This window comes from Drosophila obscura, unplaced genomic scaffold, assembly GCF_018151105.1.
Source record: "Drosophila obscura isolate BZ-5 IFL unplaced genomic scaffold, ASM1815110v1 contig_73, whole genome shotgun sequence".
NCBI lineage: Eukaryota > Metazoa > Arthropoda > Insecta > Diptera > Drosophilidae > Drosophila > Drosophila obscura.
In genome coordinates, this window is record NW_024542865.1 from 3,175,799 (window position 1) to 3,201,103 (window position 25,305).

The 25,305-nt window shown below is 40.0% G+C and overlaps 5 protein-coding genes across 11 annotated transcripts; 1 reads left to right on the forward strand and 4 right to left on the reverse strand.

The window, feature by feature from the left end:
- Positions 1–316: 316 nt before the first annotated feature.
- Positions 317–3,764, reverse strand: LOC111065269. 3 transcript variants are annotated; one of them, XM_022353355.2, is made up of 10 exons: positions 3,683–3,764; positions 2,609–3,372; positions 2,437–2,545; positions 2,244–2,379; positions 2,040–2,184; positions 1,896–1,972; positions 1,710–1,825; positions 1,530–1,644; positions 1,335–1,461; positions 317–403 (listed from the first exon to the last, which is right to left on the reverse strand). In XM_022353355.2, the coding sequence occupies exons 2-9, from the start codon at positions 3,250–3,252 to the stop codon at positions 1,364–1,366; spliced, it is 1,440 nt and encodes a 479-aa protein (XP_022209047.2). In that variant the 5' UTR covers positions 3,253–3,372; positions 3,683–3,764; the 3' UTR covers positions 317–403; positions 1,335–1,363. The 3 variants fall into 3 exon arrangements, with proteins under 3 accessions (XP_022209047.2, XP_022209046.2, XP_022209045.2); XM_022353354.2 differs by lacking the exon at positions 317–403 and having other exon boundaries at positions 936–1,461; positions 3,683–3,757; XM_022353353.2 differs by lacking the exons at positions 317–403; positions 3,683–3,764 and having other exon boundaries at positions 936–1,461; positions 2,609–3,385.
- A 523-nt stretch (positions 3,765–4,287) lies between these two features.
- On the forward strand, positions 4,288–6,579 carry LOC111065270 (splicing factor U2AF 50 kDa subunit). Its single transcript, XM_022353356.2, is given in 6 exon segments — positions 4,288–4,422; positions 5,008–5,577; positions 5,642–5,730; positions 5,807–5,911; positions 5,913–5,930; positions 5,995–6,579. Coding segments are annotated over 6 exon segments (1,257 nt in total). The 5' UTR covers positions 4,288–4,409; the 3' UTR covers positions 6,457–6,579.
- Positions 6,580–7,542: 963 nt separating this feature from the next.
- On the reverse strand, positions 7,543–13,166 carry LOC111065326 (1-phosphatidylinositol 4,5-bisphosphate phosphodiesterase gamma-1). The gene is made up of 4 exons (XM_022353436.2): positions 11,591–13,166; positions 10,987–11,509; positions 9,224–10,083; positions 7,543–9,154 (listed from the first exon to the last, which is right to left on the reverse strand). Exons 1-4 carry the CDS (start codon positions 12,899–12,901, stop codon positions 8,084–8,086), a joined length of 3,765 nt encoding a protein of 1,254 aa, XP_022209128.1. The 5' UTR covers positions 12,902–13,166; the 3' UTR covers positions 7,543–8,083.
- Positions 13,167–14,402: 1,236 nt separating this feature from the next.
- LOC111065370 (acyl-CoA Delta12-desaturase-like) lies at positions 14,403–16,563 on the reverse strand. Of its 2 annotated transcripts, XM_022353498.2 has the most exons (4): positions 16,458–16,563; positions 15,288–15,942; positions 15,048–15,233; positions 14,403–14,988 (listed from the first exon to the last, which is right to left on the reverse strand). In XM_022353498.2, the coding sequence occupies exons 1-4, from the start codon at positions 16,465–16,467 to the stop codon at positions 14,670–14,672; spliced, it is 1,170 nt and encodes a 389-aa protein (XP_022209190.1). In that variant the 5' UTR covers positions 16,468–16,563; the 3' UTR covers positions 14,403–14,669. The 2 variants fall into 2 exon arrangements, with proteins under 2 accessions (XP_022209190.1, XP_022209191.1); XM_022353499.2 differs by lacking the exon at positions 16,458–16,563 and having other exon boundaries at positions 15,288–16,066.
- Positions 16,564–19,397: 2,834 nt separating this feature from the next.
- On the reverse strand, positions 19,398–24,343 carry LOC111065263 (high mobility group protein DSP1). 4 transcript variants are annotated; one of them, XM_022353344.2, is made up of 6 exons: positions 23,746–24,343; positions 21,241–21,711; positions 20,990–21,151; positions 20,753–20,910; positions 20,478–20,652; positions 19,398–20,397 (listed from the first exon to the last, which is right to left on the reverse strand). In XM_022353344.2, exons 1-6 carry the CDS (start codon positions 23,767–23,769, stop codon positions 20,212–20,214), a joined length of 1,176 nt encoding a protein of 391 aa, XP_022209036.1. In that variant the 5' UTR covers positions 23,770–24,343; the 3' UTR covers positions 19,398–20,211. The 4 variants fall into 4 exon arrangements, with proteins under 4 accessions (XP_022209036.1, XP_022209038.1, XP_022209037.1 ...); XM_022353346.2 differs by having other exon boundaries at positions 20,753–20,916; positions 21,241–21,687; positions 23,746–24,340; XM_022353345.2 differs by having other exon boundaries at positions 20,753–20,916; positions 21,241–21,690; positions 23,746–24,340.
- Positions 24,344–25,305: the final 962 nt, after the last annotated feature.

The following is a 25,305-nucleotide window of genomic DNA, read 5'->3' on the forward strand; positions in this document are numbered from 1 at the left end:
TAGTCGATGAATGGTAGAATGGGGAATGGCCAGATACTGAATAAATGCTGCTAACTTTTTTTCTAAGCAATAGCTTTTTTAGAGCATTTGAAACTGGTTGAGAAACCTTTTCGATTGTTAATTTGGGCCTTAGTCTCGCCATATAAATAAGAGGAGCTTTAAATGCTGCATCAGATGAAAGTAGAGTCTTTGATAAAGTTGTGTAGACTGTATTACCTGGCGATTTTAAATATAGAGGCAACAGAGGTTTTGTGCATGATAAGCCTAATGTTGACCTTTTATTGGCATGCCTCCGAGGAGCCCTTAGATTCCCCTCAAGACTCCTCGTTGATATGGGATATATTCTTTTATGGCCAACTGGTTTCATCTTTGTCCTATTGAAAAATCGCTTTCCTGGCATCCTCTAAAAAAACACAAGTATTTTTCAATTTAATTATTTATTCACTTAAAGTTTGAAGCTATTTTTGGTGTGCTTATTTTGCAAAGATTTTCATTTAAAAAGTACCACGTATAGCACTCTCGACCACCATTTTGATTACCACTAAAAATATTGCAAACTAATAGAAAACAAAAACCAATTAATGAATAAACACAAAATCAGTCTACGCCTTATAAAAACAATAAATAATATAAAAAAATGTATATATAAATAACAAAAAATTTTAGTATTTTCCTTTGATTTTAACTTGTTATTTAAATTGTTTAATTTTTTTAGTTTTTTAATTGAACTGACGCAATAGTCTATTCTATTTTACCAGACTTATAACGAATTTTCCATTTTAATATTTCTATTTAAATTTTTGTAAAATTTAACTGTCGCAATAATTTATATGTAGTTTTACCAGACTTTTAGCCATAGCATTACGTTACTTATGACAAGCAAAGAACATTTTATATATTTATAATTTATATAATTTATAGATTATATCACTATGCCATATTCCATCAAACATTTATTTTACATCAGTCGCAGTAACAAATTGAAATGGTTTTTTCCTCATCTGGGCTATAGTTTTACTCACATATTCACTAACTATCGAAGATTTATGCTTTTCACTAGATCCTAGTGCTAATTTGAAATAGTGAAAGTATAATACTAAAACAATCAACACAAATATGAAAATGTGCATATTTCTATTGAAATACAAGATACGTTTAGCTACTATTAAATGCAATTATAGTTTTCGACATATGTCTAGCGTAGGGAATGGAAAATAAATGCATTTTCTACGCTTTAGTGCTGTTCAAATTGAATAATTGATTTCGTTTGAAGCATATAATAGGTGTATAATCAGATAAAATAAGACTTAAGTTGATGGTAAAATTCTACATACATGCGAGTACATAATTTGTATTCTAGGTTTCACACTCGAATTTTATATACAGCAACATCTATTTTTTGATGTTTATGCATCAGAAATTTCTGTGTGGGGAGTGCAGCATCCTCGATTTTAAGACAGTCTGTAAGAAATTTAACACACATTATTAGCCTTTCAGGAGGTCCAAATAAGTATGTGTTCACCTCTTACCAATTTCGTGTAGTTCCTTTCGTAACCATTTAAGGCACACTTCCAATGGGAAAAACAAAAGTTTTCGGCGAAAAAACTCAAAAATCCCCAGAGTGGCGTGTGTAAGCGACTTTAACTATGGTTAATAAAAAAATACAAATTAAATAATGCTTAGCTAATGGTTTAATATTGAATACTTACAGCGGCAAAAACCACATAGTACACAAATGTAGTGGGAAATAAAAATAAAATCGCTGAGAAGAATATTGTGGCAAGGTATAGCTGTCGATCCATATAATTCTGAGCTTCAATACGGCCTGCAATAATATGTATGAAAATAAATTGAAAATCAAACGAAGTTTACACATATTTTGTGGGCCTATGTACCTTTCAAAATATTAAATCGGTTACCACGAACCACTTGCCAAAGTACGGATAAACCTTTCTTTTCCACCTTATACAGACTGCAAGGAGAGGAAGAGCTCTATCAAATATAATTTAAGGCATATTTTTTATTTAATTGGAACTTACACCTTGGTGTAAATGTGAAAACAATGCGAATGCAGTGCAACGATTGATATTAAATCTGCAAGTAAGGCTATCTGGAATGTTAAGCCCAAGAATCCAAATACTCCAATGGCTAGGAAAACCTGTCGTACTATTGGTTCAATCAAATCTAAATTTAAATTAAATGTATAAATATAAAATTTATATAATTTATGTATAAAATCATACCCAAAAACATGGACCACAACTGAATGTGATATTTGAAACAATCGAGGAAGAAATTATTTAAATGTATATTCAATTTGAGACCAATAGGGCTGCCTTCCAAAACATTCAACAGGCTGTATAGCTGGTTTATAATGCCCTAAAACAATGGTAAAGTTATAGTCTCTAAAGGTGTGACATTTCGTGACCAACTTACATGGGATATTTGTATAAGAAAATCGCCTGGTGGCGTAACTAATGAAAACATTATCACCATCAAAAGTATACCCAATATTCGATCTAAAGCAACATTTGTCTTCCTAGAACTATAAAGAAACGATACAAATTGAAAGAAAAGCTGTAGATATCATGTTAAAAATTATGCTTACCCTTGATCACAGATTGATTGCCATTCTTTAAAGTGCTTATAGACAGTCGTGTGCACCATTATGTTGTTAATGAAAACATTTTCCGCTGTATACTTAAACAGTTGTATGGGGGCGTCGGCTACAAGATGTAACAGGTGAAGGCCACTCTTGAGTGCCCTATTTTGGGGCTTCTCAGGCTCAACTTCTCGCTGGACCAAGCGAAAGAGTTCCAGGAAATCGCAATTGCTGCTGTCACAACTTTCCGATGGCTGTTCCAGTGTGTCCTCATTGTTGACAAACAAATCTTGCACTATTTTCTTGTTATATAGAATTATTTTTATTTGTTTGAGGTGTTCTGGGGTGATTCCTATGTATCGCAATGAAATGTTTGGCTCCTTTCTGTCGTATGTGAAGCATATGCGCATATCGAGCTGGTGGTAGATGTTCTGCTGTTCTGCGCAGGTATCACTGGCCAGGATAGAGCCGAGGAAACGCAAATTGCTGATTGTACCATGCTCCATCGATGTGGAATTGAAGTCGAAGTCGATAGCATCCACGACATAGTATACGACTACATTGTCCTCGTTTATTTGCACTTGTCCATACAAATTAGTTGGTTCTTTGAGGCTAAAGTAATCGATGGGCAAGTATATCTTGATGCTCATTTTGTAAACACTGGCCGAAACATCAGTAAACACCTTTAAAACTAAAAAAACAAACAAACCCGCAACTGGTTATACATATTCTCCGAGCTGCTGAGAAGGTGACGAAATGTAGGCCTTCCACTGCGCATAGCCGATTGACGTCACAAAGCAAGCCACAAGAAGATTGAATGAAAACAAAAGGTAAAATCGATTAAACTTTATTCTTCAATTATTATTCAATTGGTCACATATTGACTCAGCCTAGACCTAGTTATTGTTTTACGGATAGTTATCATAGAAAAATAGATTTCCAATTAATATATTGTTTGAGGTTGACACATAATATAGGGTTTTAAATACATCCGAAAAATGTAATGTAATTTAATCACCGTATTTCCATCCATTGTAGGCTCTTTAAATCAAAACAAGCTAGACTAATTTATCTTCTCACCTTATTTTTTCCCACTTTATTTGCCAATAACTTTGTGCACCCCTACGATAGTTGTAAAGTTTCATTCCATTGTTCTGTCATATTCACGTGTTCTATTTTATTTCGTTTCTCCCTGTTATTTTTGTTTACCTTCTTTGTTTAAACCTTATTTTATAAGTAATCCAATAAACGTCCCTTAAATGAGCCAGATTAAATCATCTCCCTGATAAAATGATATTTTCAGTGGTTAAAGTCCTAACTAGCTAGTAATATTAAGTCGAATATCAAAATTGAGGAAATAAGTCGTCGCGTCCATCGGTATATTTACGGTATTTTTTGAAAATGATAACGTATATTTCTGAGTGTCAGATTTGCTTGTTTAGTATTTTCCAGTCTCTTTTAGGACGCGTATATACTCACCCTCTTGTCCTAATTCACCCGTGTGGAAAACGTGTAGAAATGCCATTTAGAGCCACATCGAATACTAATTCGTGATCAGCATCGAATTCCTGATCTTTTGGCATCATCGCAATCTCAATCATTTCAGAAATGTCCGAAATGTCACAGCTTGTCGTGTCCGTCAGAATATTTGCGGTATTTTATGAAAACGAAAAAGTATATTTTTTGTCCATAAATCCGCGGTCACACTGTAACGTACCTTCCGGGATACATTTTTCGTCGGCATTACTAAAAAAGTAAAACTAGTTTTTGTTTCAATAACAATTTATTTTTTTGCACAAATCTAAACATGGGCTATGATGGTAAGTTCGCATTGCGAAACAACAGAACAAATCCTCACGCAAATTGTATTTTCGATGCGTAAGTGTACACAAATAAAGTGTACGTACATCTGCACATTCAGTGAAAAAACTACAAATATTGTGCAAATAGTACAAATCTTAGCATTTCACATGTGCTGAATACATGTAGTTTCGTTATTTATTGCCGCAAACTGAAAATTTGATGCATTTCATGTACATTTTTGCATTCTCATTTTGACCGGTGTACACATACATATGTATGTGTGTGCATGCATACATATGCACATAACAATTGCAAACTATTTGTTGCCTTTAGCTACAATTTTTGTGATATTTTAGGTACTATTGAAAGTTAAAAGAGTTAATATATCTGGGGAGTTGAACAAATATTCCTACTGTTATGTTTTGTGTTCATAAAATGCACATTTAAAATGCATGCACACATGCATCCAAACATGTACATGCATACATACAGTACGTACATATGAAACGTTTTTAGAAAATATTTTGCATCGAAACTGCATTGTTACTGTGATGCTGAGTGGTTGTTTTTTTTTTGTCGTTTCTTATATATTTCTTTTGCAGATCGTGAACGTGACCGTGACCGCGATCGCCGTCGCCATCGTTCACGCTCTCGTGACCGCCATCGCGAGCGTTCGAGGGACCATCGTCATCACCGCAATTCGCGCCGCAAGCCATCTCTCTACTGGGATGTGCCGCCACCAGGATTTGAGCACATTACTCCGATGCAGTACAAAGCAATGCAGGCCTCCGGACAGATACCGGCCAGCGTTGTCCCAGACACTCCTCAGACAGCTGTGCCCGTTGTCGGTTCAACCATAACCCGCCAGGCACGTCGCTTGTACGTCGGCAACATTCCGTTTGGCGTCACCGAGGAGGAAATGATGGAATTCTTCAATCAGCAAATGCATTTAGTTGGCCTGGCCCAAGCTGCCGGCAGTCCAGTACTTGCTTGCCAAATCAATTTGGACAAGAATTTCGCTTTCCTTGAGTTTCGTTCAATAGACGAGACCACTCAAGCAATGGCTTTTGATGGCATCAATTTAAAAGGGCAATCCCTGAAGATAAGGCGTCCGCATGATTACCAACCTATGCCGGGCATAACAGATACTCCGGCCATTAAACCCGCTGTTGGTAAGTAAACCACAAAACACACCACTCGTCACTATTATAATTGAAACTGAAATATTTTGCACAGTTTCCAGTGGAGTTATCTCGACGGTGGTACCAGACTCGCCCCACAAAATATTTATTGGCGGTCTGCCCAACTATTTAAATGACGATCAGGTTTGTTTGGGTTTTGGATATACATATGTGCGAATTTCAACAATAATTACACCTGTTTGTTAACGTTATATTTAAGGTTAAGGAACTGTTGCTCTCATTTGGAAAGCTACGTGCATTTAACCTTGTTAAAGACGCTGCTACTGGCTTATCAAAGGGGTACGCCTTCTGTGAATATGTAGACCTTAAGCATCACCGATCAGGTACGAACAATCTTTATTATATTTCTATCGAAATCTATATGTAACTTGTGTCGTTTCTTTGTAGTCAATTGCTGGCTTAAATGGTATGCAACTGGGCGACAAGAAACTTATCGTACAACGTGCCAGCGTTGGGGCCAAGAACGCTCAGAATGCCTCAAACTCTAGTCAGTCCGTTATGCTGCAGGTGCCAGGACTGTCGACAGTCGTTAGTAGTGGTCCACCCACAGAGGTGCTTTGTCTGCTTAATATGGTCACTCCCGACGAGCTACGCGATGAGGAAGAATACGAAGATATACTGGAGGACATCAAGGAGGAGTGTACAAAGTATGGTGTAGTGCGAAGTGTCGAAATCCCACGACCCATCGAGGGCGTTGAGGTACCTGGATGCGGCAAAGTTTTTGTCGAGTTCAATTCTGTTCTCGATTGCCAGAAGGCACAGCAGGCCCTTACCGGACGCAAGTTCAGCGATCGCGTCGTTGTTACTTCATACTTTGATCCTGACAAATACCATAGACGCGAATTTTAGATAAAAACTACAACAAACAAAACAAAAACTAACACTAAATCATATTTCTCACATTCACCGATGTTCAATAAAATTACACATAATAAACAACAATGTATGACCCGACGTGTGTCCCACAAAAAATATTGTTTTTTTTTTTTGTAGTTAGAGAGCTATTTATTAATTTTGGCCAATATTTGTGGCTCAATCTGGCAAAACAGGCAGTCTCCAAGACAGTCTCTCACGGTAGGTGGAATGACGATGCCCTCGGCAAGAAAGAGGCAAAGAAGAGACATTAATAGGTCCTGAACTGAACCTATCAGAAATGGAAGTAAAGATCTCTATTTCTTTACACTGAAAACACTGGAAAACCAGTGTGGACCAAGAAATGTCTTGGAGAAGAAGCTCTCACGAATATCTCAAGAACCTTATCAACTGTGAGATATCACATGAAGAAATTAAAACCAGTGGAGCTATACGCCTCTGTAGATTCAGCTAAATGAAGCAAGAAACATTGAAATACATTCAATGTTAGAGGCATTCAAAAGGCAGTGAGATCTTAATATTTGGTGGGAGCTACAGTGTCTCCTTCCCAGTATGCGGAAAATAAGACCCCACCAAAGTGCTGCTCAGCTTAATTAAAAGCCTAAACATGCAGGATTCATTCGCATACGTTTTACTGCCCGGTAAAAAATAAATATACATATAGGGTTGAAGTGCATTTAAGGTCTATTATAGGTCTTGCTATAATAATAAATATAGGAGCACCGGTTGCCTTTATCCCGTGTAGCTTTAGTTTTTAACTTAATCTCACAGAGAAAATAAATAATAATAAACCTTGGTGAAAGGAAATATTATTCATGAAGTAGAAAGAGATAGTCGGTCGGTTGTTACTGCCATGAAACTGAGGGTAAATAGTGGATGCGGTGGTGGTAAACTGTACCCAGAAATAGATTGAAATGGTAGATGATATGAATATGCACATAGAAATAGTGTACATTATTATTGGGTATTAATACTGATCCAGCCAAATGAAAATTAAAATAAATGCATGCCTGTAAAGGGGTTACGATCCGATCCGCACGAAATTAACAATCAAAATCGTTGTAAAGTTAAGAGACAACTAACGCCGGTAAATCTTTATTTGGCATTAAAATAATGTAAACATTAAACAGTTTAGGGGGGCTTTTGTTTGGTTTGTACGTGTACAACGTAGATATATGTATGTATGTATGTATGTGTATGACATGATATGCATATGAGACATTCGTTAACAAGTTTAAAAAAATCAGACGATACGACATACGAAACAGAGACAGAGGCGAAAATGGTACATAGAAAATAACTTAAAGCACTAGAACTAGAAAATACTATACTTGAAAAATGCTTGACTAAAACACAGATAAAAAATAGATCTCTATCCATTAGGTTTTAGTGTAAGTAGACATAGAATAAAATATATTGCACGGATTCTGCCGCTTTAGAAATATGTGGAAGAGAGTGGAGAGTGCTCCTCTATACTCTCCTTCGTTAAATGCTTTGAAAAAGAAAGAGAATGTAAAATGGGGTTTTGTTCCAGAATTATTCAGCAAATGGAATGCCCTTTAAGTTTTGTTCAGTTATCAGATACTTTCAGGGTTATGGCTGACTATGTGGATGTGATATTTGTTATCTTAATGTTGACCAACAATGAGGATAGTTCCAGTTCCTCGCTGAATTTATTCCTCAGTATGACACTGCGATAACCCTGGCGCACACAGGTCAATGGATAGCAGGCCTGCGCTATGAAATGGGTCTCGGCAAACATATCCTCGTCCTGGACTTCGAAACGGAGGATGGCAAACTGTGGATTGCGCACGGTAAACTCGCAGGCCTCATTCCACACCGGATTGAAGCCATTCTCATTGACTTTGGTGCGATATTTGACACCAGTATCGAAGCTGGCGCCCATGATTTCCACCACAATTTGTGGATTATTGGATTTACCGCCACGAAACAGATGCCGTGCCGCTATCAGGCGTATGCTGACACGCACTTCGTTGAGGCCATCGGACAGCGGATTGTTTGGATTAAAACTTTCGGCCTTCATAAACGACGGCTTTAGGATGTAGCCACATTGGCCATTATTCCGGAATTTGGCCTGATTCAGCTGCATGGCCTTATCGCCTGTCTGATAATTGAGGGCTATCATCTGAGATCCAATATTCCAGAAGGGCACCGGATTAAAGTTCGATGAGTCCAGGCGCTGTCCCTTGGGATACACCCGACTGATTTGGTTGCGATGATAGGAGAGAAAGAGCTGTGTATTCTGCTGAAAGAACTGCTTCTCAGCCTTCGTTTCGGGAAAGCTGGACATCTCCTGGAAGATCCAAGAGTGCTCACGAAACGGTACACTCCGAAAGTATATTATCAGATCGGACATTTCCTTGGCCACGCGAGCCGTGCGCTCCTTTTTGCGCCGCTCTGTGGCCAGTTGACTAGCGATTAGGGCCGCCTCCTGGATGGCCTTTATCCACTCGTAGGCCGTCTCCTGATTATCAAAGCCAATCACAAATGGATTCTGCATCGTTGGCGTCTGTATCTGCAGCTTGAATATGATGCCAGGCTCATTGGATTCAAAGAGTGAGGCGACGGCCCCGTAGATCTCAATCGAATCGGTGCGGCCATCGGTGCCCTCCTCATTCACTGAATTGTAATCCTCTGTGGCAGCATCAATTACCTTGGAAAAGATGGAGAATATATAAATGTAAATATATATAGATGCCATTAATCCATTTAGATCCCTCACCTTAACATAGTTGGCTGGCAAATGTTTCTTGATCATGCCGCCATAGTCGCCTATCCACCACATGGTGTTGTTCCTTTGGACATTCGTGATGATGGCATGCTTGGGAAAGGACAGTTCATCCGGTTTGTTGGCCTTGTAGCTGTACAGAGCCTTGCAGGTGACATGCTCTTCCAGATTGGAGCCCATATAATTGGAGGCCCCATTGCCATCGTTCTGGCCACCACCATGATCCCCTTGCTGTGCATGCTCGGCCAGTGCCTGTCGCAGCAGATCCTGCGACACCGGATGGCAGAGCTTCACATTGCGATACAGCGGATTTCTCGTATAATAATGGATGAGCGAGACCAACGATTCAAACTGCATCGTATCGATTGCATACAGTCGTCCCTCTTGGATAATCCGACAGTGTTTGATCTTTCGATTGATCGTAAACGAGATGACAAACGCATTGATGCTCTGCACCGAGGGTCGTACCAAAAACGAGCCAATATCCAGCTTGAATAGGCCCTGCTCGGCCTGCTCCTTGGTGGTGTTCGGATGGAACCAGTCCTGATCCTCATGCTTTTTCGGCTGTGGCACTGGCTCTTTAAGTATTATCGAAAACTCAGAGCTGCGCAGCATATTCTTGCGATAGTAAACAATCAGTGAGTACAGCGAATCGAATATGAAATTCTCCACCAAATAGTAACGAATGGAGCCGCTCTCGTGCTTCAGTTTTATGCGACAATGATTCGGTCGATTGCGACGCCAAAACGATAGGCTATAGTCGCCCACAAATGTGGCCGATTCGCGCACCAAAAACGTTCCATCACCAAGATGTTTATACTTTTGCAGCAGATCGTCGGCTTCCTTGCGGCCACCTGGAAAAAAACAAACAAAAACCCGTGAATCATCCAGTCAATGGAATGGAATAATAATAATTAATATACATATAAAGGGGAGAGGCAATTAATAACAAATTGCATGGTCAAAGCAGTCTAAACGCTTGCATATTCGGGTATATCTTTACATTTCTCTCTTTAAACAAAAGAATTACCATCCGGCCTTTATATCTCGCTCACTCCGCTAGTTGAGTACACTGCACAAGGTCGAGTGTGTGCGTTAAAGAGAGAGAGAGAACGAACGAGAGCGGAAGCGTGGCAGCCGAGTCAACCACAGGAAATTGTTAGCTTTATTCTGGATATAGTGAACCAATCTGTGGTCTCCTTTTAAGTCCAAAATTGTAGATGCCATGGATCTTGGATTAAAGCAAACTAGAGTCAGTGTTTGATATAACCAGAGTCAGCTGCACATAAAATTTGCTTGCTCTGGCTCTTATAGTCTCGCGAGAAGTAGGTCTTGGCTGATCAAGAATATATAATCTATATATCTGCTTAATGGGTTTCGGAAATGCTGCCTATTGGCTACATTATATATATGCACTTTCGAGTACTTTGGGAACAAAGAGCAGAGCAGACGGTATGTAGATTATGGGCCACTTTTTAAAGTGGATATCTCGTATCGGAAAGCAGATATGGGATAGGCAGATAGGCAGATACAACGAGCACAGATAGCAATAAATATGTCATTCGCATGGCACGGCAGCTGTAATTATGAACCAATCTATATTGCCAGAGCCCGTTCCGTGCCATAGATAATGCTTTTTGCTGATACCCATATCAATCGATCGATTTGTCGGACAGCGGATATCAGACACTAGCTCCTGTAGTGCTGTAGCTCTCATCATATCATCATACATATGTGCGTTTTGTTGTGTGGTTTACCTTCCAATTTGCCATGAAACCAGTTTTCACCAAAATGCAGCTCATCATTGGCCGAGGTATCCTTTTGTTTCTGTTGCATGGTGTTGTTGATGGAACAGGAGGACGACAAACCAAAATCATCATCCTCTGAGGTGCCATTGCGATGTGATTCGCTGATCTCCGAGGAGTAGATGAGCTCTTGTTGGGTCAACACAAACTGATAGAGATTCCAGGACTTGTCCACGGGATCCTTGAAGTACAGCAGCCCCTCTTTGAATACCTTGCGCATATTTTCACCCTCATTTTCGCCCACGCCACCGCCCAACGATGATCGATGGGTAAGCGATGAGCCGACGCCACCAGCAGCAGCTGCAGCAGCGGCTGTTATGCCACCATTAGTTATGCCCACGCCGCTGAATGTCGTTTCATCGTATTGCGGCAGCTTCTTGTGCTTTAGAATTATCTTGCGTCGCAGCTGGTAGGGCGAAGGTAAATGCTGTTCATTCCGGTCACATGGCTGCGTGAGCAGCATATCGCCAAACACCTACAAAAAACAAAAAAAAAACAAAGAAAAGAAAAGGGAAACCAATTAGCGCATGAATCAGCCAAGGATTTGATGTGGTACCTCAATTAACGCCTGTGCCATATTTCGTTGCTGCTCTAAGGAGCAATTCTGTTCGATGGACAGTATGACGGGATACTCGGAGGTGGTGAAGGCATGATCCTTGATAGTCTTTACCACATCCATGAACTTGATTTTGGATGTCATTGTGTGGCCATGGAATATATAGGGCAGATTGTCGGGCCCATTCCAACAGTCGAGCTCAATGCAACGGCAGCCCATGCGCAGGGCACGGGCATAAGCCTCGCACGATGATTCGCTGGAGAATTGATCGCCCGTCAGGTAGGTGTTGTGCGACGAGGCTATCCAGTAGGAGGAGAGCGGCAGATTCATGTCCATGAAGATGGCATCGTATTTGCTATTCCACAGATCGTTCTGCTTCGAGAAGAGGTAGTCGACAAACTCGGAGAGCGTCAGATAGGGCTCCTGCACCTCTCGCTCCACATCCTGCACAAATTCACGTATGAAACCGGATATGGAGCCCGCATTCAGCTCGCCCACATTCAGATCACGCTGTTCGGTCTCCAGAAAACGCTTCAGCTCTGTGGGACGCACCGTCTGCTGATCCTCCGAGTAGGGAAATGCATTTGAAGCGGCTGTGCCACCGCACAGAATGTTGGCGAAACTTTGCGGCAGCAGTAGCTTCTGATAGAGACGCGAAAAGTCATCAAACTTGAGGTCATGCTTTCGTCGCACATCGTCGGTGAAGCACTCCATGAATTTGCTGGTGGTCATCTTGCAGCTGACGCTGGCCAGGAACATCTTAAAGTCCTTGATGGTCACCTGTGTCTGCGATTGTTCCGACGATTTGGCCGAATGCGAATTAACATTCTCGATCTGATAGTATTCACGTCGCAGCCAGCGATCAATCTGCAGCGGGTAGGAGGAATTCACTGTGTCCTTGACCATATAGCGCAGACCACGCACCCAATTGTCGGCCTCGATCTCGGATAGAGCCACCACCGAGAAGCTCTTTAGCTTGAAGTGATTGCCATACAGAATGACAAAGCATTTGCTGTTCTCGTAGCGCTGGCAATCGTCGGCAAAGAGGCGGAACTCCTTCGAGTGCTTGCCCACACGTATCTCACGGATCTCGCGCAGCTGTATCGCACCCTCGAAATCGGTGCGGGGCGTATGGGCGGCCACAGTCGACCATAACAGCTGACGCGTCTCCCTGATAAGCATTAGATGGCGACGATCCGGACGCCTCTGCTTGCCGTACAGCTTCGTCACAATTGTGCCCCGCTCCAGCATGCCAATCGTCTGCTCCATTTCACCCAGCAGCGGTGCGTTCATTGCACTGAAGCAGCTCATCGTATCGTATCGTTTCGTCTGCTTCTGTTTACTGCTTCCAAAATGTAAATCTATTCTAGCCACACGCACGTTCCCATGTACGAAATGTATATGCACACACGGTCCCCGGACTCCGGATGTATTTCAACAGCCTAAACCATACGACTGGCTGCTGGCTGGCTGGCTAGCTGGCTGGCTGGGACGTTCACGTTTCGCACCACTTCCACTGCAATCAAATTAAATTTTGGTGGGTGGGTGGTTTATTGCAGTGCTACTTGTTGAATTAGAGGTGTCAAACCATCGAACTATCGATAGGATCTATGTTTTGCTGCTATCCACTACTATCGATGGTTTTGCGACTATCATGATTGTATCGAGCTACAGTTGTTGCGCTTTTGATATGTTTGGATTGGCTGCTATAAAATACGAAGACACATTTGTAAACAAATCGACAGGTGGCATCTAATTTTTACAATGGACAAGTTCCTAAAAGGTTTCAATGGTTTTTTAATAATTATATGAGCCATCACGATAGTATCGATTGTTTTTTGTTCAAAACATTCAACGTTGATATTCCTCGAATTTGATATTCCGCTTAATATTACTAGCTAGTTGGCCCTCTCAGCCCTAATCAAATAATTTAAGCCGATAGATACATAAATTTTCTACATGATTGGTAAGCTTTCAGAAGTCCTTTTTATTGGATTATTTACATATTAAGGTTCAAACAAAAACGGCCTAAGCATAAAACGTAAATGTTGACTAAATGTGACGTCAGTGTTGCCCACTTAACCCCCTCTATTTAAAAATTTGAGCACCCTTTGTTAAACCGCGGAAAATAATACTGTCTGTAAAGGCTCCTTGTAGCTCCACCCGCATTACTTACAAAACAAAAATGACCACCGATATTTTTCAAAGAAAATTTTGAAAAAACCACGATTTGCTCACGAACGAATAAAGTGACCAAGTCGAAAAATATCATTATATACCAGGATGTTTGAGGGAACAATTTCGATACTTTTTGGAGTTCGGCGGTCATTTTGAAAAGCACTTAAATATACCTTAAGACATAGATTCCAGCTTTTTTAAATATACTTTTATGTACCGATATACGGTTATTATATTTGGAACTCGATTTCGAAGTCAAAATATTCCGTAAACGGACAGGATGACCGTTTCTATTATACTATTCGATAGACCACGTCAGAACGATAGTGCTAGTCGAATATGAATGAACAGCGCATGCCTCCCAAGCATATATATATATATATATCCAATGGGTTAAGCGGATATTATATTAATTTCCAATTCGTTTAATTAATTGCATTTCCTTTGAATTTGGCTGATTTCACATAATTCTGCAATGATAAATGTCGATTGGTTCATTTTCAGCAGTGCTGCATAGCGTGGGTGTAGTGCTGGGAAACGGTTGAATTTAAATTAGAATTTTAAATATAAAATGGAATTTACTGCAATTTGAAATAATAATTATTTATTACATGTATAATAAGAAGCCTTTGTGTACATTTGATAACCAGATATATATATATTTCCTTTACGTTTATAAACATCAAGAGTTATGTTCAGTGTAAATAACTAACAAAAATAAAATAAAATATATTCGACCATTTGTTTTTGTAACAGGTGCCTGGAATAGTGTCTTTTTGTTTAAATTCTTCTGTTGTTTGTAGTTATTTGACGGCTAAAGCCGCTCATTATTAGCATTGTATGCTTTTTGTATTTTGTGTTTGGTTTTTTTGTTTTTCGTTTTGGTTTGTGTGTATTGTGTCTAATCTGCTTTCTTGCGTATAATAATCGCCTCCTCGATTTCCTCATTTGGCTGATCCTTGTCGCCCCAGCCCCAGGTGGTGTGAGTGCCGTCGCCAGTGCGCTTCACACGCTTCTCGATAATGGCCGGCGATACGGTCTTCAGGTCATAGGCCCAGCCAATCTTTGAAAAGCAATCAATAAAGAATGTGGTAAAATTCAAGGAGTAAAAGCCAAGTTCAGCCGTCTTGTAGTCCCAGGGGAAAACATGATGATAGTTGTGCCAGCCCTCGCCAAAAGCCAAAACAGCAACGGATATGTTCTGAGTAGGGCTAATGAATCTGAACAAGGGAAGGAAAGTATTTAATGGCTGCCACTTGCGTAGATTTATCTGACTCACTGGTCGTACGGGCGACCGCCAAACTTGTGGGCAGCACTGTTGACAAGCCAGGTCACATTCAAGATGAAGCACCAACGGAACATGGTGGCCACAAACCAGGCATTCATAATGGACTCATCCCAAAAGTAAATCGGTATCATGGTGGGCAACAAAAAGCAAGCGAACGGCATCAGGTACAGATAATAGCTGCAAAATAAGCTTGGATTAAACACGACACCACCGACTCTAGGGTGCACTCACCGCTTCTGGAACATCAGTATGGGATCGGCACGTAAATCGGATAGGTCTATGCCCTGGCCCTTGGCCTTTACCTCCGGATGTTTCTTGCACAGCAGCCAGCCAATGTGTGAAAAGAAGAAGCCACGGGTGGCATTGTGCGGATCGGCATCGGTCTCCGAGAACTTGTGGTGCACGCGATGGTCACGGGCCCAGTGATAGGCGGCATCCTGGAATGCAATCGTATTGAAGATGACCAACATCAAGCGCAATGGCCACTTGGCCTTGTACGAGCGATGGGCCCACAGGCGGTGGGCGCCAGCAGTTATGCCAAGTCCAGAGCACACATACAGCACGAAGGCGAAACCAATTGTTGCCCATTTGGCCGAAGTAATCAACAGATAGAGGCCATAGAGGGCGGCCAAATGTAAGTAACCAAAGGCCAGGATATTGCGCCAGACGAGCGTCACTTTACGGCCATCGGCACACTTCTGGAAGCACTGGTTCCCCTCATCTGCCTCGAAGAGCACACCGTTGGTGGTGGTGTCGGTGGAAGGCTCCTCCTCGCCTGCATCTGCATCTACTGCTGCATTCGCTGGCACCAACGAATCGACGGTTAGCTCGGCCACTGTTTTGGCCTGGGCCTTGATATTTGGCGGCATGTTTACTCGACGATTTGCTTTAATATTTGGCACACACAAAAATACAAATCAATTTGTTAGTTACTCGCAAAACGAAAAAAGTATTTGACTTTATTTTGAAGGCAGAGCCCGACAGGACAGATGAGCTTCTAGATTTTTCAACAACGCAAATGCATACTTCGATAGTTTTGATTAACCGTATAAAAAATTCCTTGCTGCTATCGAAAACTATCGAAGCGCGCCAGCTTAGAAGGGCCCAGCTCCAATTTAAAGGACGGTAAACAAATGCAGGTGAATATTGTTCGCAAGCAAAATTTGGCTAAGTTAATTAATCAGTGAAAGAGAGGAACAACCATACAAAATATTGCACGTGAGTTAGTAATTAAACAATTGTTTCTAGATCCATTTCCGTTGAAAACTTTGGTGTCGAAATGCACAGACAAATAAATATATACATATATATGTATATGGCCGTATCATCACAGGCCGATACAGGCAGACAATTAAAAGAAGCAAATATATCTTAATTGGAGTCTCTGCATTGAGTTCTTACCGTTTTCCATTTATTAAGGCGAATAATTCTGCTGTACTTCTGCTAGGAGGGCTTTGTTCGATTACAAAAATAAAAATATGTTCCTTATTTACGAAAGTCTAAATAATGATTGAATTCGCATCTGCTCCTACGTGTGTACACAAAACAAAATTGCCTAGTTGTCTAAGGGCTACGAAACACTTATCCGTGCAATGTGGAAAAATCACAAAATGTTCTTTACGAAATCACAAGTACCTACTATTCTGCAAGTATAATTGGTTCGGCAACAAAATAGAATTCCTTTTCGTGTTTGCCTTGAACCAGAAAGCAGACAAAGCTAAAGATTTGTTTGCAATTCAGAGAAACCGAACAAAATGTAGGGCAGTTTGTGCAGCTTTCAATTAAAGCCTCACCAAAAGTGAATAAACTTTGACATTGCACAATTATTATATATATATATGTATATTGGTCTGCCAAAAACTGTAACTTTATAAGGCAGAAGCTCAAGCCGATAGCTCTAAACCTATATATTTATTATTTGCAGATATGTACTACTATACTACTTACCATTTTTTAAAGAGATCAAAGAACCATTGCGAACCTTAGTTTATTTATGTACCCTCGAACCAAAGACAAAATACCCATAGGTACATTTCAAAAGCCACACTGAAAAATAATGTTTACTATTGAAATTCGTGTATGGACGTTGCGCATCTTACTATTATTATTGCTATGTCTTTGCCCGAAACCATATTCAGCCCGTAAATCAAATCACGAAACAAAACAAACAATTTTGTGGTACTATTTGTAGTTATTGTATTTAGTAAAAGTCTACAGCTGAGTGCATTGCACGTCTTACCTACGGTTAGTCAGAGTATAAGCTACGATATGGACTCTAACATTCGTGGGGGTGCAACACACTAATGGACTTGCACGGACGGAGGGCTTGGCTTGGCTTGCCTTTATCCATGGGTAGGGATATGAATCAAAGTAGGATCATACTCCTTTAGCTGGACTCTTTGGCACACAGCGACAGCAGCAGCAGCAGCAGACAGTCAGAAAACAGACAATACAATCCACAAACAAGGAAACTTTTTACCACACCGTTTGCCTTCATAAGCGTACATCTAGCTAAATTATATTTATTTTCAACTATTTTTACAGGATTGTTTTTGTAGTTCATAGAAAAAAATATATGTATTGTATGTATGTATGTTTTCAAAAAAAAAAAAAACCTCTTAGTAGCTACCATATAGATATAGTATCGCTAAACGTAATCTTGTCACACAACACACCAAAAACACCACACCATACACATTTATTTTGTTTTGTTTTTTAAATTCAGGAACTCGGTCAATGTCTGGGATTTAATTTGGGATACATCCGAGTCTAGGATGATATTGTAGTGGCACTCTCTCTCTCTCTCTCTCTCTATCTCGGAGTCTGCGGTTTCTGTTTAAACAAAACAAAAAAGTGGTGGGAAAAAACGGAAAGGAATAATAACAACAAATATTCTTTAGTTTTTTTTTGTTTTTTTTGGAGAACACAATCATTTTCATCTACAAGAATCTCTTTTCTAAAAGTTTATTTTTATAATAGTTTAGTTTTTTTTTTCTTATAACAAGCGCACAGGGAACTGGAATTTTATTTTTCATAGTCATAATTTATGTTTTTATTGAGGAGTTTTTGCCGTCGTTCATCATTCATCATCATCATCATTGTCGTGTGATCTCGATCTCTTGTAGAAAATTACAACTTAAAAAAAAGGGTGGTGTATAGCCTAGACTTTTCTTCATTTTAGAGCTCTCCCTCTATATATGGATATAATCTCGGTGGCGAGCTATTCTCTAGCAAAAATGATGCTAAAAATATATATACATAGATATACATATACATTGTCTCGCCTCATAATAATATATAACGTGGGGAGAGGGGGAAAGTTAATTGCGAGTCTCAATTGCAGCGCTAACCATATGTCTGGTCTGTACATGGGATTAGCTCATCCACTAATCCACCTCTAATCACGTTATAAACCTACTAATTTTACTCGATATCTCTTAGCCTATACACACACTATCCACCCACCCAGAAGGAGTACGTACTGGTGCCCATGGTCCAGCCCATGCAGGAGATGGTCGAGCAGTCACTTTTTGTTAAAAGCATTTGCCAGAGCTCCTCCTGCATAGGAGCAACCACACCCGCTTCCTCTTTCTCTATATGTGTCCGCGTCTTGTCTTCTGGTCTGGAACTGGAGTTTTTTTTTTTATGTATTTAAGGCTTGGGTGTAAAAATATCCTTTTACTTACAGCCTCACCATAAAAAAAAAAAACACACGCTCTGCTCTGAGAATACTTTCAATTTTGTTTGTAGCCACCCGTTTTGTTTTTTTGTTTTTTCTTATATGGTATTATGTATACTCTTAGATTCTTGTTAGATCTGCTGCTGCTGCTGCTGGATCTCCGTTAACTGCTAGATAGTCTCGTCTAAATAATACTTCAATAGTATGTACATGGCCAAGAAGTCAACAATGTCCATTTTTTTTTTTTGTTTGTTTGTTTGTTTTTGTTCTGCCCACCCGCGTGTCGTGTCTCATCAATATATGTGTTTAACAACCTAAGATGTATTCGTATATATGTAGGTATATATATTTATATATACGTGTTATTACGACCCCAGCAACGCGCTTGAAATGTAGTTTTATATTTACATATCATAATTAAAACTATATTTATTTGTTTTCTTTATCTGTTTTTAGTTTATATAGAAGTAAGCGCACCCCCAAAAAAGCTGCCCTAGGATGATTTTTTTTTCATGGTGTTTTTGAAATGTAATATGTGTTTGTGTGTGTGTGTGTTTTAAATAAAAATATATCAATTGAGAAATGGAAAAAACGAACGAAAATTATGCACAATTATGATACATATTTTTTTTTATATAATATAGAGAGACAGATCTTTTTTGTTTTGTTTTGAAGAGATATCACCCGCCACTGAGTTAAGTATTTTTTTTGTTTTCTTGTTTTTATATCACGTCTTGCAACTCGTGTGTGAGTAAACGCATTAATTGTATGAATGGGGGTGTGTTTGGGTTTGGGTTGGTTCCATTATGGTGAAAATCTAACATTAATAAATGGAGGGGATTCTTCTTCATACTGAGAGAGAATGAAATGACAATATGCTTGATATCATGATCGAGAGTTATTTTTGTGGTTGATTGATTTGATTTGATTGACTTTTCTCTTGAGTGTTTTTTTTTGTTTTTGTTTTTTTTTAGGAGAAAACTTAGCACAAATAAGGGTTGGTTTGTTTGTTTGTTTTGTTTTGTTTGTTTTTGCTGGACACACACAAATTGTATGTCGGGTTTAATCTAACCATTACTTAATCATATTTCATCTTATAACATACGAACTTATAAAAGGTTTCTTTGTGATTTTTTTTTCTTGTTTCTCCTTCAATTAATTCATGGAAATTTGATTACTTATTATTACAAAAAAAAAAACTATGCATTACTTTTCATATTTATATATATATATGCATATATATATATATATATATATATATATATATATATATATATGTTCAACACACATTATCGATCGGTTGTTTGGTTTAACCTGGATAATAGATCAAACCGTTAAATCCAACGATATCTTGTTCATGTTTCTCGTTATCCTCTGCTCTCGCTCGCTCGCTCGCTCTATCTCTACCACACGATGAGACAGCAGACCCAACGATAGTGTGTATAAATAGTGTAGAGTATTACTAGGCTAGACCTCCTATTGGTTCTCATCGTCATCACCATCGCCATCATCATCGTCATGCTGCTCGTCCAGCTGATGCTGCTGCTGCTGCTGCACGGCGGCGGCCAGTAACGCGGCCTTCTGTGCCTGCGCCTGTATCGACGCTTGCATCGATGGTGCGGACATGGCTATCTTCCCGCTTGTCTTGTATTCGGTCATTTCCTGCAAAAAAAGACCCAAGCAAAACCATATGTAAGTAAGCTTCCAAGATTGGTTCTTTTGAAATGCTGTGCTGTACATACCCGTTCATAGCGTGCCTTGTCTCTTTCGGCCATCGACTCGTACTTCTGCTTAACCTCGGGATCAACATCGGACCATTTGCGTCCCAGCTCCTTGGCAATGTCGCCAACACCGTATTCTGGATTCAGAGCCTTCACCTTATTTCTCTCATCATTGCAGAACCAAAAGAACGCAGACCTGTAAGGGATATTTTCAGAATATTAATACCGTTCGTGAGTTGTGAGTTTTGGGTTGGCCAAAATGTGTTGTTATAAATTGCTTTTTGCTACGAACTCACAATGAACGTTTCGGTGCATTGGGGTCCTTGATCTGTTTCCTCTTCTTGCCACGTCCCACAACAGTACCCTTGGGTGGCACATAGTTCTGCATTTCAGCCTCATAGCGCTGCTTATCCTTTTCGGCCATTTCATGGAAACGTTTTTTCTCCTTATCCACCATTGTCTTGCGGGGGGATAAACAATTGATTAACATATATGTTCATGGGGGTTTCCATGCGAGTTCAGGGTTTTGTTACCTTCCATCGTTCGGCACACTTGCGCGAAAATTCGGCAAATATCACGGTTTCATCGGGATGCTTCTTTTTGTGCTCCTCCCGACAGGTTTGTACAAAGTATGCGTATGCAGTCATTCGGCCCCTGGGTTTTGCATCAGCCTTTCCACCACGGACAATTGGACTCTGTCGAGACAAAGGATACACGTTTAATTGGATATTGATCGGTTCTTTACGGGAGGATGGGGGGAATTTTTTATTTTGCTATAACTTACCGCCGTATTGATAACATTCTGTTGCTGTTGCTGCTGTTGCATCTGTTGTTGCTGCTGGTGCTGTTGTTGCTGCTGCTGTTGCTGTTGTTGCTGCTGCTGCTGCTGCAGTTGGGCAGCTGTGTTGGCATCCACTTGGCCCTGATTTGCGGCCGAATACCACCACTGAGAGCCGGGCACTGCTGCGGCCGCCGCAGCCTGTGCCATATTCAGGCGATAGTCATAGCCTGTGGTACCAGCAGCATTCGACGTGGCCACAACCTGGGCCATCGTCGTGGCTGGATTCGGGAAACTGCTGGCCATTTTGTATGTGAACAGCTGTTGGGTGCCAACACCGGCAGCGGTATTGGAGCTATTCTGATGCGCCTGCTGCTGATTCTGCTGTACCACCACTTGGTGCTGCTGCAACTGTTGCTGTTGTACTTGTTGTTGTTGCTGCGCAGCCAGTTGCTGCTGATAGTGTTGAATGGTTTGCTGATCAATAGGTTTGTTGGTTGTGTTTGTGATTAGAGGTGTGTGCGATGCCAGCCGGAGCGGAGAGTGTCTAATGGCTATGGCCTATTATTAGGATATCTACGACTATGAACTACAAACTATTTTCTACTGCAACAACTACAAGTTTGTGGCTATAGTCCCCGGACACTCGTCTCGCGCCTGGCATCGCACTACTTAATCACTAACTCAGTAATAAATGATTAACATTAATGGACATGTGCGGGTTGGTTTGATTGGATTAGTGATTAATAAAATATAGTGGTTTTAATTGCATTGACAGCGATACTCCGGTCGAATGCAAACCAACAAAACAGAAATAAAAAAAACAACAACAAATGTCTACAACACAAAATTCTACGAAAAGCAAATAAAAACCAAAATAATTATATTTATTTCCATATAAATCCATGTGCGTGTGTGTGTGTGTGTTCTTGGGTGTGCGCCGCATCCATTTCATACAAAAGAAAAAAGCCGGAAGAAAACGTTTCATTTCCAAACAGCCGGCAAAAATCTCGGTTATCGATTTCTATCGCGTTCTATGGCCCCACATTTGTATACACATCTGTATTTATGTACGTATGTATGTGAAAATGCACACATACAATCTAGTGTGCTAGACTAAACAACGCATCAAACAAAAAAAACAAAAAACAATCGCTCAGCTGTTTTTCTTTTAGATAAAAGGCTAAAATGCGTTTTGGGGGAGAGACGAGACGAGAAATCTTTTGTGGTACCGGTTCCGTTTTATTGGTGAACCAGTTTCGCCGAATGCTTTTATTTTGATTCCAGTGCCAGTTCCGGCAAAGAACCAGGGTGTCACAGAACAGAGACAATCAATGACGGGGCTGAATGGAAGATTACCCAGGGCCCCTGGCCCAGAGGCAAACAAAAGAAAAGCTTTAATTTGCACAAAATATTGCCAGACGGGACGGGGGTCTCACTCTATAAACAAAGCAATTCAAATTGTTTTATTTGTTTGTGAGGTGGAACATTCGAATGGTTTAATTTTAAACCAATTGAGAGACCTTTTTACACGTGGGTAACGCCGCTTTGCTTGAAAACTATACATACATACATGCACATGTACACGCGTACGAACATACACACATGTTAGAAAGGAAGAGAAAATGGTTGGTAGCATGAGAATTGGCCAAGCATTTTGCGTATACATATGTATGCTGGGATGTATGTTCATACATATATTATGTACATACATATGGGGGGAAAATACGGCGAATTTTAGATTACGCAAGCTGTGATTTTTGTGTGCATATTCTAGTTTGTACACACACACACATTCATATCCATAAACTGGCTTTATGGTTGTGTTGGTGAAGCATTTATCAATGCGCATTACTTTCAACATTCATATTTTTTTTTTTTTTAATTAAATGCAAATACATTTACAACCGTGTAAACACATAAATATACATATTAATATGTATTATTATATATTATATACTGGACATGAATATATTTGTACAAACTAATAAAAAAAAATGGCGGCCCTAGATGCGCACGCAAAATAAAATTTCGCTTGTACAGCGTCGCTTTTGTTTGTATGCATGCACGCACACACACACACACGCACACGTAAATGAAACACGTTAATGTATTAGTTACTTTTTACATAAAACAAATTTACGTGCAAAAAAACGCTTAAACAAATTCACATACATATGTACAGGTACACACACATATCTATATAGCAAGCCAGCCACTCTAATGTATGTATGTAACGGATGATCACAGACAAAATTTCCACCTGGGTACGCTTTAATTCGTTTTTTTTTTGCTGCAGAAATGCTTACAACAATTTAAGGTTGTACATATGCCATGGTACGCTTGCACATATGTATTGGCATTGGCGGGAAAATCATTAACTTTCAACGAAAACGCGGCAAGCGACCAGGCCAGGCCGCACGCCTTATGTTTGCATACGTATGTGTGTCTCTCTGTATATATGTATGTACGAACATTAAATAAATGCCGTATACCTGCACACAAGCTTACCTGTATTTGATGAAAGTGATCCATAACGGAGCCGATCGGTTCGAATAGTTTCTTTAAATTAACGTTCTTTTTGTGTAGCACTACGAATAGTGCTGGGATTTAAGGAGTTTCCTTCTTTTCTTGCCGTTTCTTTCTCGCACTACACACACACACACACACTCAACGTAACGTAAGCACTGTGTCAATGGCAATGGAGTTTCTGTTTCAATTTTAGCTTTGGTTTGAGACCAGCTTTCAAATACTGTTCTAGACGTATTTATTCGACGTTGTATTGATTATTGTATGTACACACAACGCATTTACGTTTGTACATATGTATGTACACGGCAGACGCCACACGGTAATTTTGAAATTGACTCCGATTCTTACGGCACTCGACAGCGCACGCAACGAAACGTAACGTACGTAACGCGTTGTTGGGGGGAATTTGTTGTTTGCTTTTAGTTACTAAAAAATAAACAAACGACGCTACATATGCAGCAATGCGTTGTGTTCTTTTTTTTTGTTGCTATCAATGCGGAAAAGATGGTTTGCGCGCCGCTCCGCTCGCCTGATTGAAAACACACACAGAGAGTACCGTACCAACAACGCGAATGCAAAGGCTTTGAATTGAATTGCCGTCTTGCCAGGGTCTACGTTACGCCAAAACTTCTGTATGCGTTGAATGCGCAGCTGTGTGTGTATACTTGTGTACGTTTGTGTGTATGTATATATTGTGAGCACAAGGCAGATGGAACAGAGGGTGAGGCAAGTCGCCTATTCGGTTATCCTTCTTTGTTTTCCACCCCCTCTCTCTCTCGTTGGGAACACGCTCCTGAAGCTGTTTTGACTGCCGCCTAGAGTCGCTCACTGTACTTCCCCTACCTTGTATTTTATATACCTTTAGTACAGTTTACTGAGCACAGTTCTCTCTCTCTCGCACTCTCTCTCTCTCTGGCGTCAGAGCATATGTATACGTACATACATATCTATGTACATACACGTGGTGGAAGGGAGCAGCAGCAGCAGGCCTTATAAAAAAATGTTGGGTTGTTACTTCTGTACAAACTTATGTACATACATACATTCGTGTATGTACGTATGCGCTCTATACCCGCCCTATAAAAGCATATCATTGTATGTACATGCATACATATGTACATAAAGAAATGCTGTCAAAGCATACATATCTACCTATGTGCATACATATTTATGTATACTTGTAAACAGTATTTTCTGACTGTTAACAAGAATGTACATATGTACGTTACGTACATATTGCTGTATAATGTAAGAACATTTTACGTTATGCTGTGGACGCAACGTTCATGCAAACATAAAACCAATTTAAAATTTCGAGCATGTTTTATTTTTACTTGTGTGTATCCGAAATGGTACATCCATATGTACATTTGTATGTACGTCAATCCCATTTCTACAAGCGGGCATACCATCCATATGAGTCAATACAAGCATATTAATACATACACGCGGGGTATACGTATATACGCACACAACCAAACTGGTGCCTACATACACATGTTTCATTTTGCGTTCCCCGTCTGACTGTACTTCCCAAGT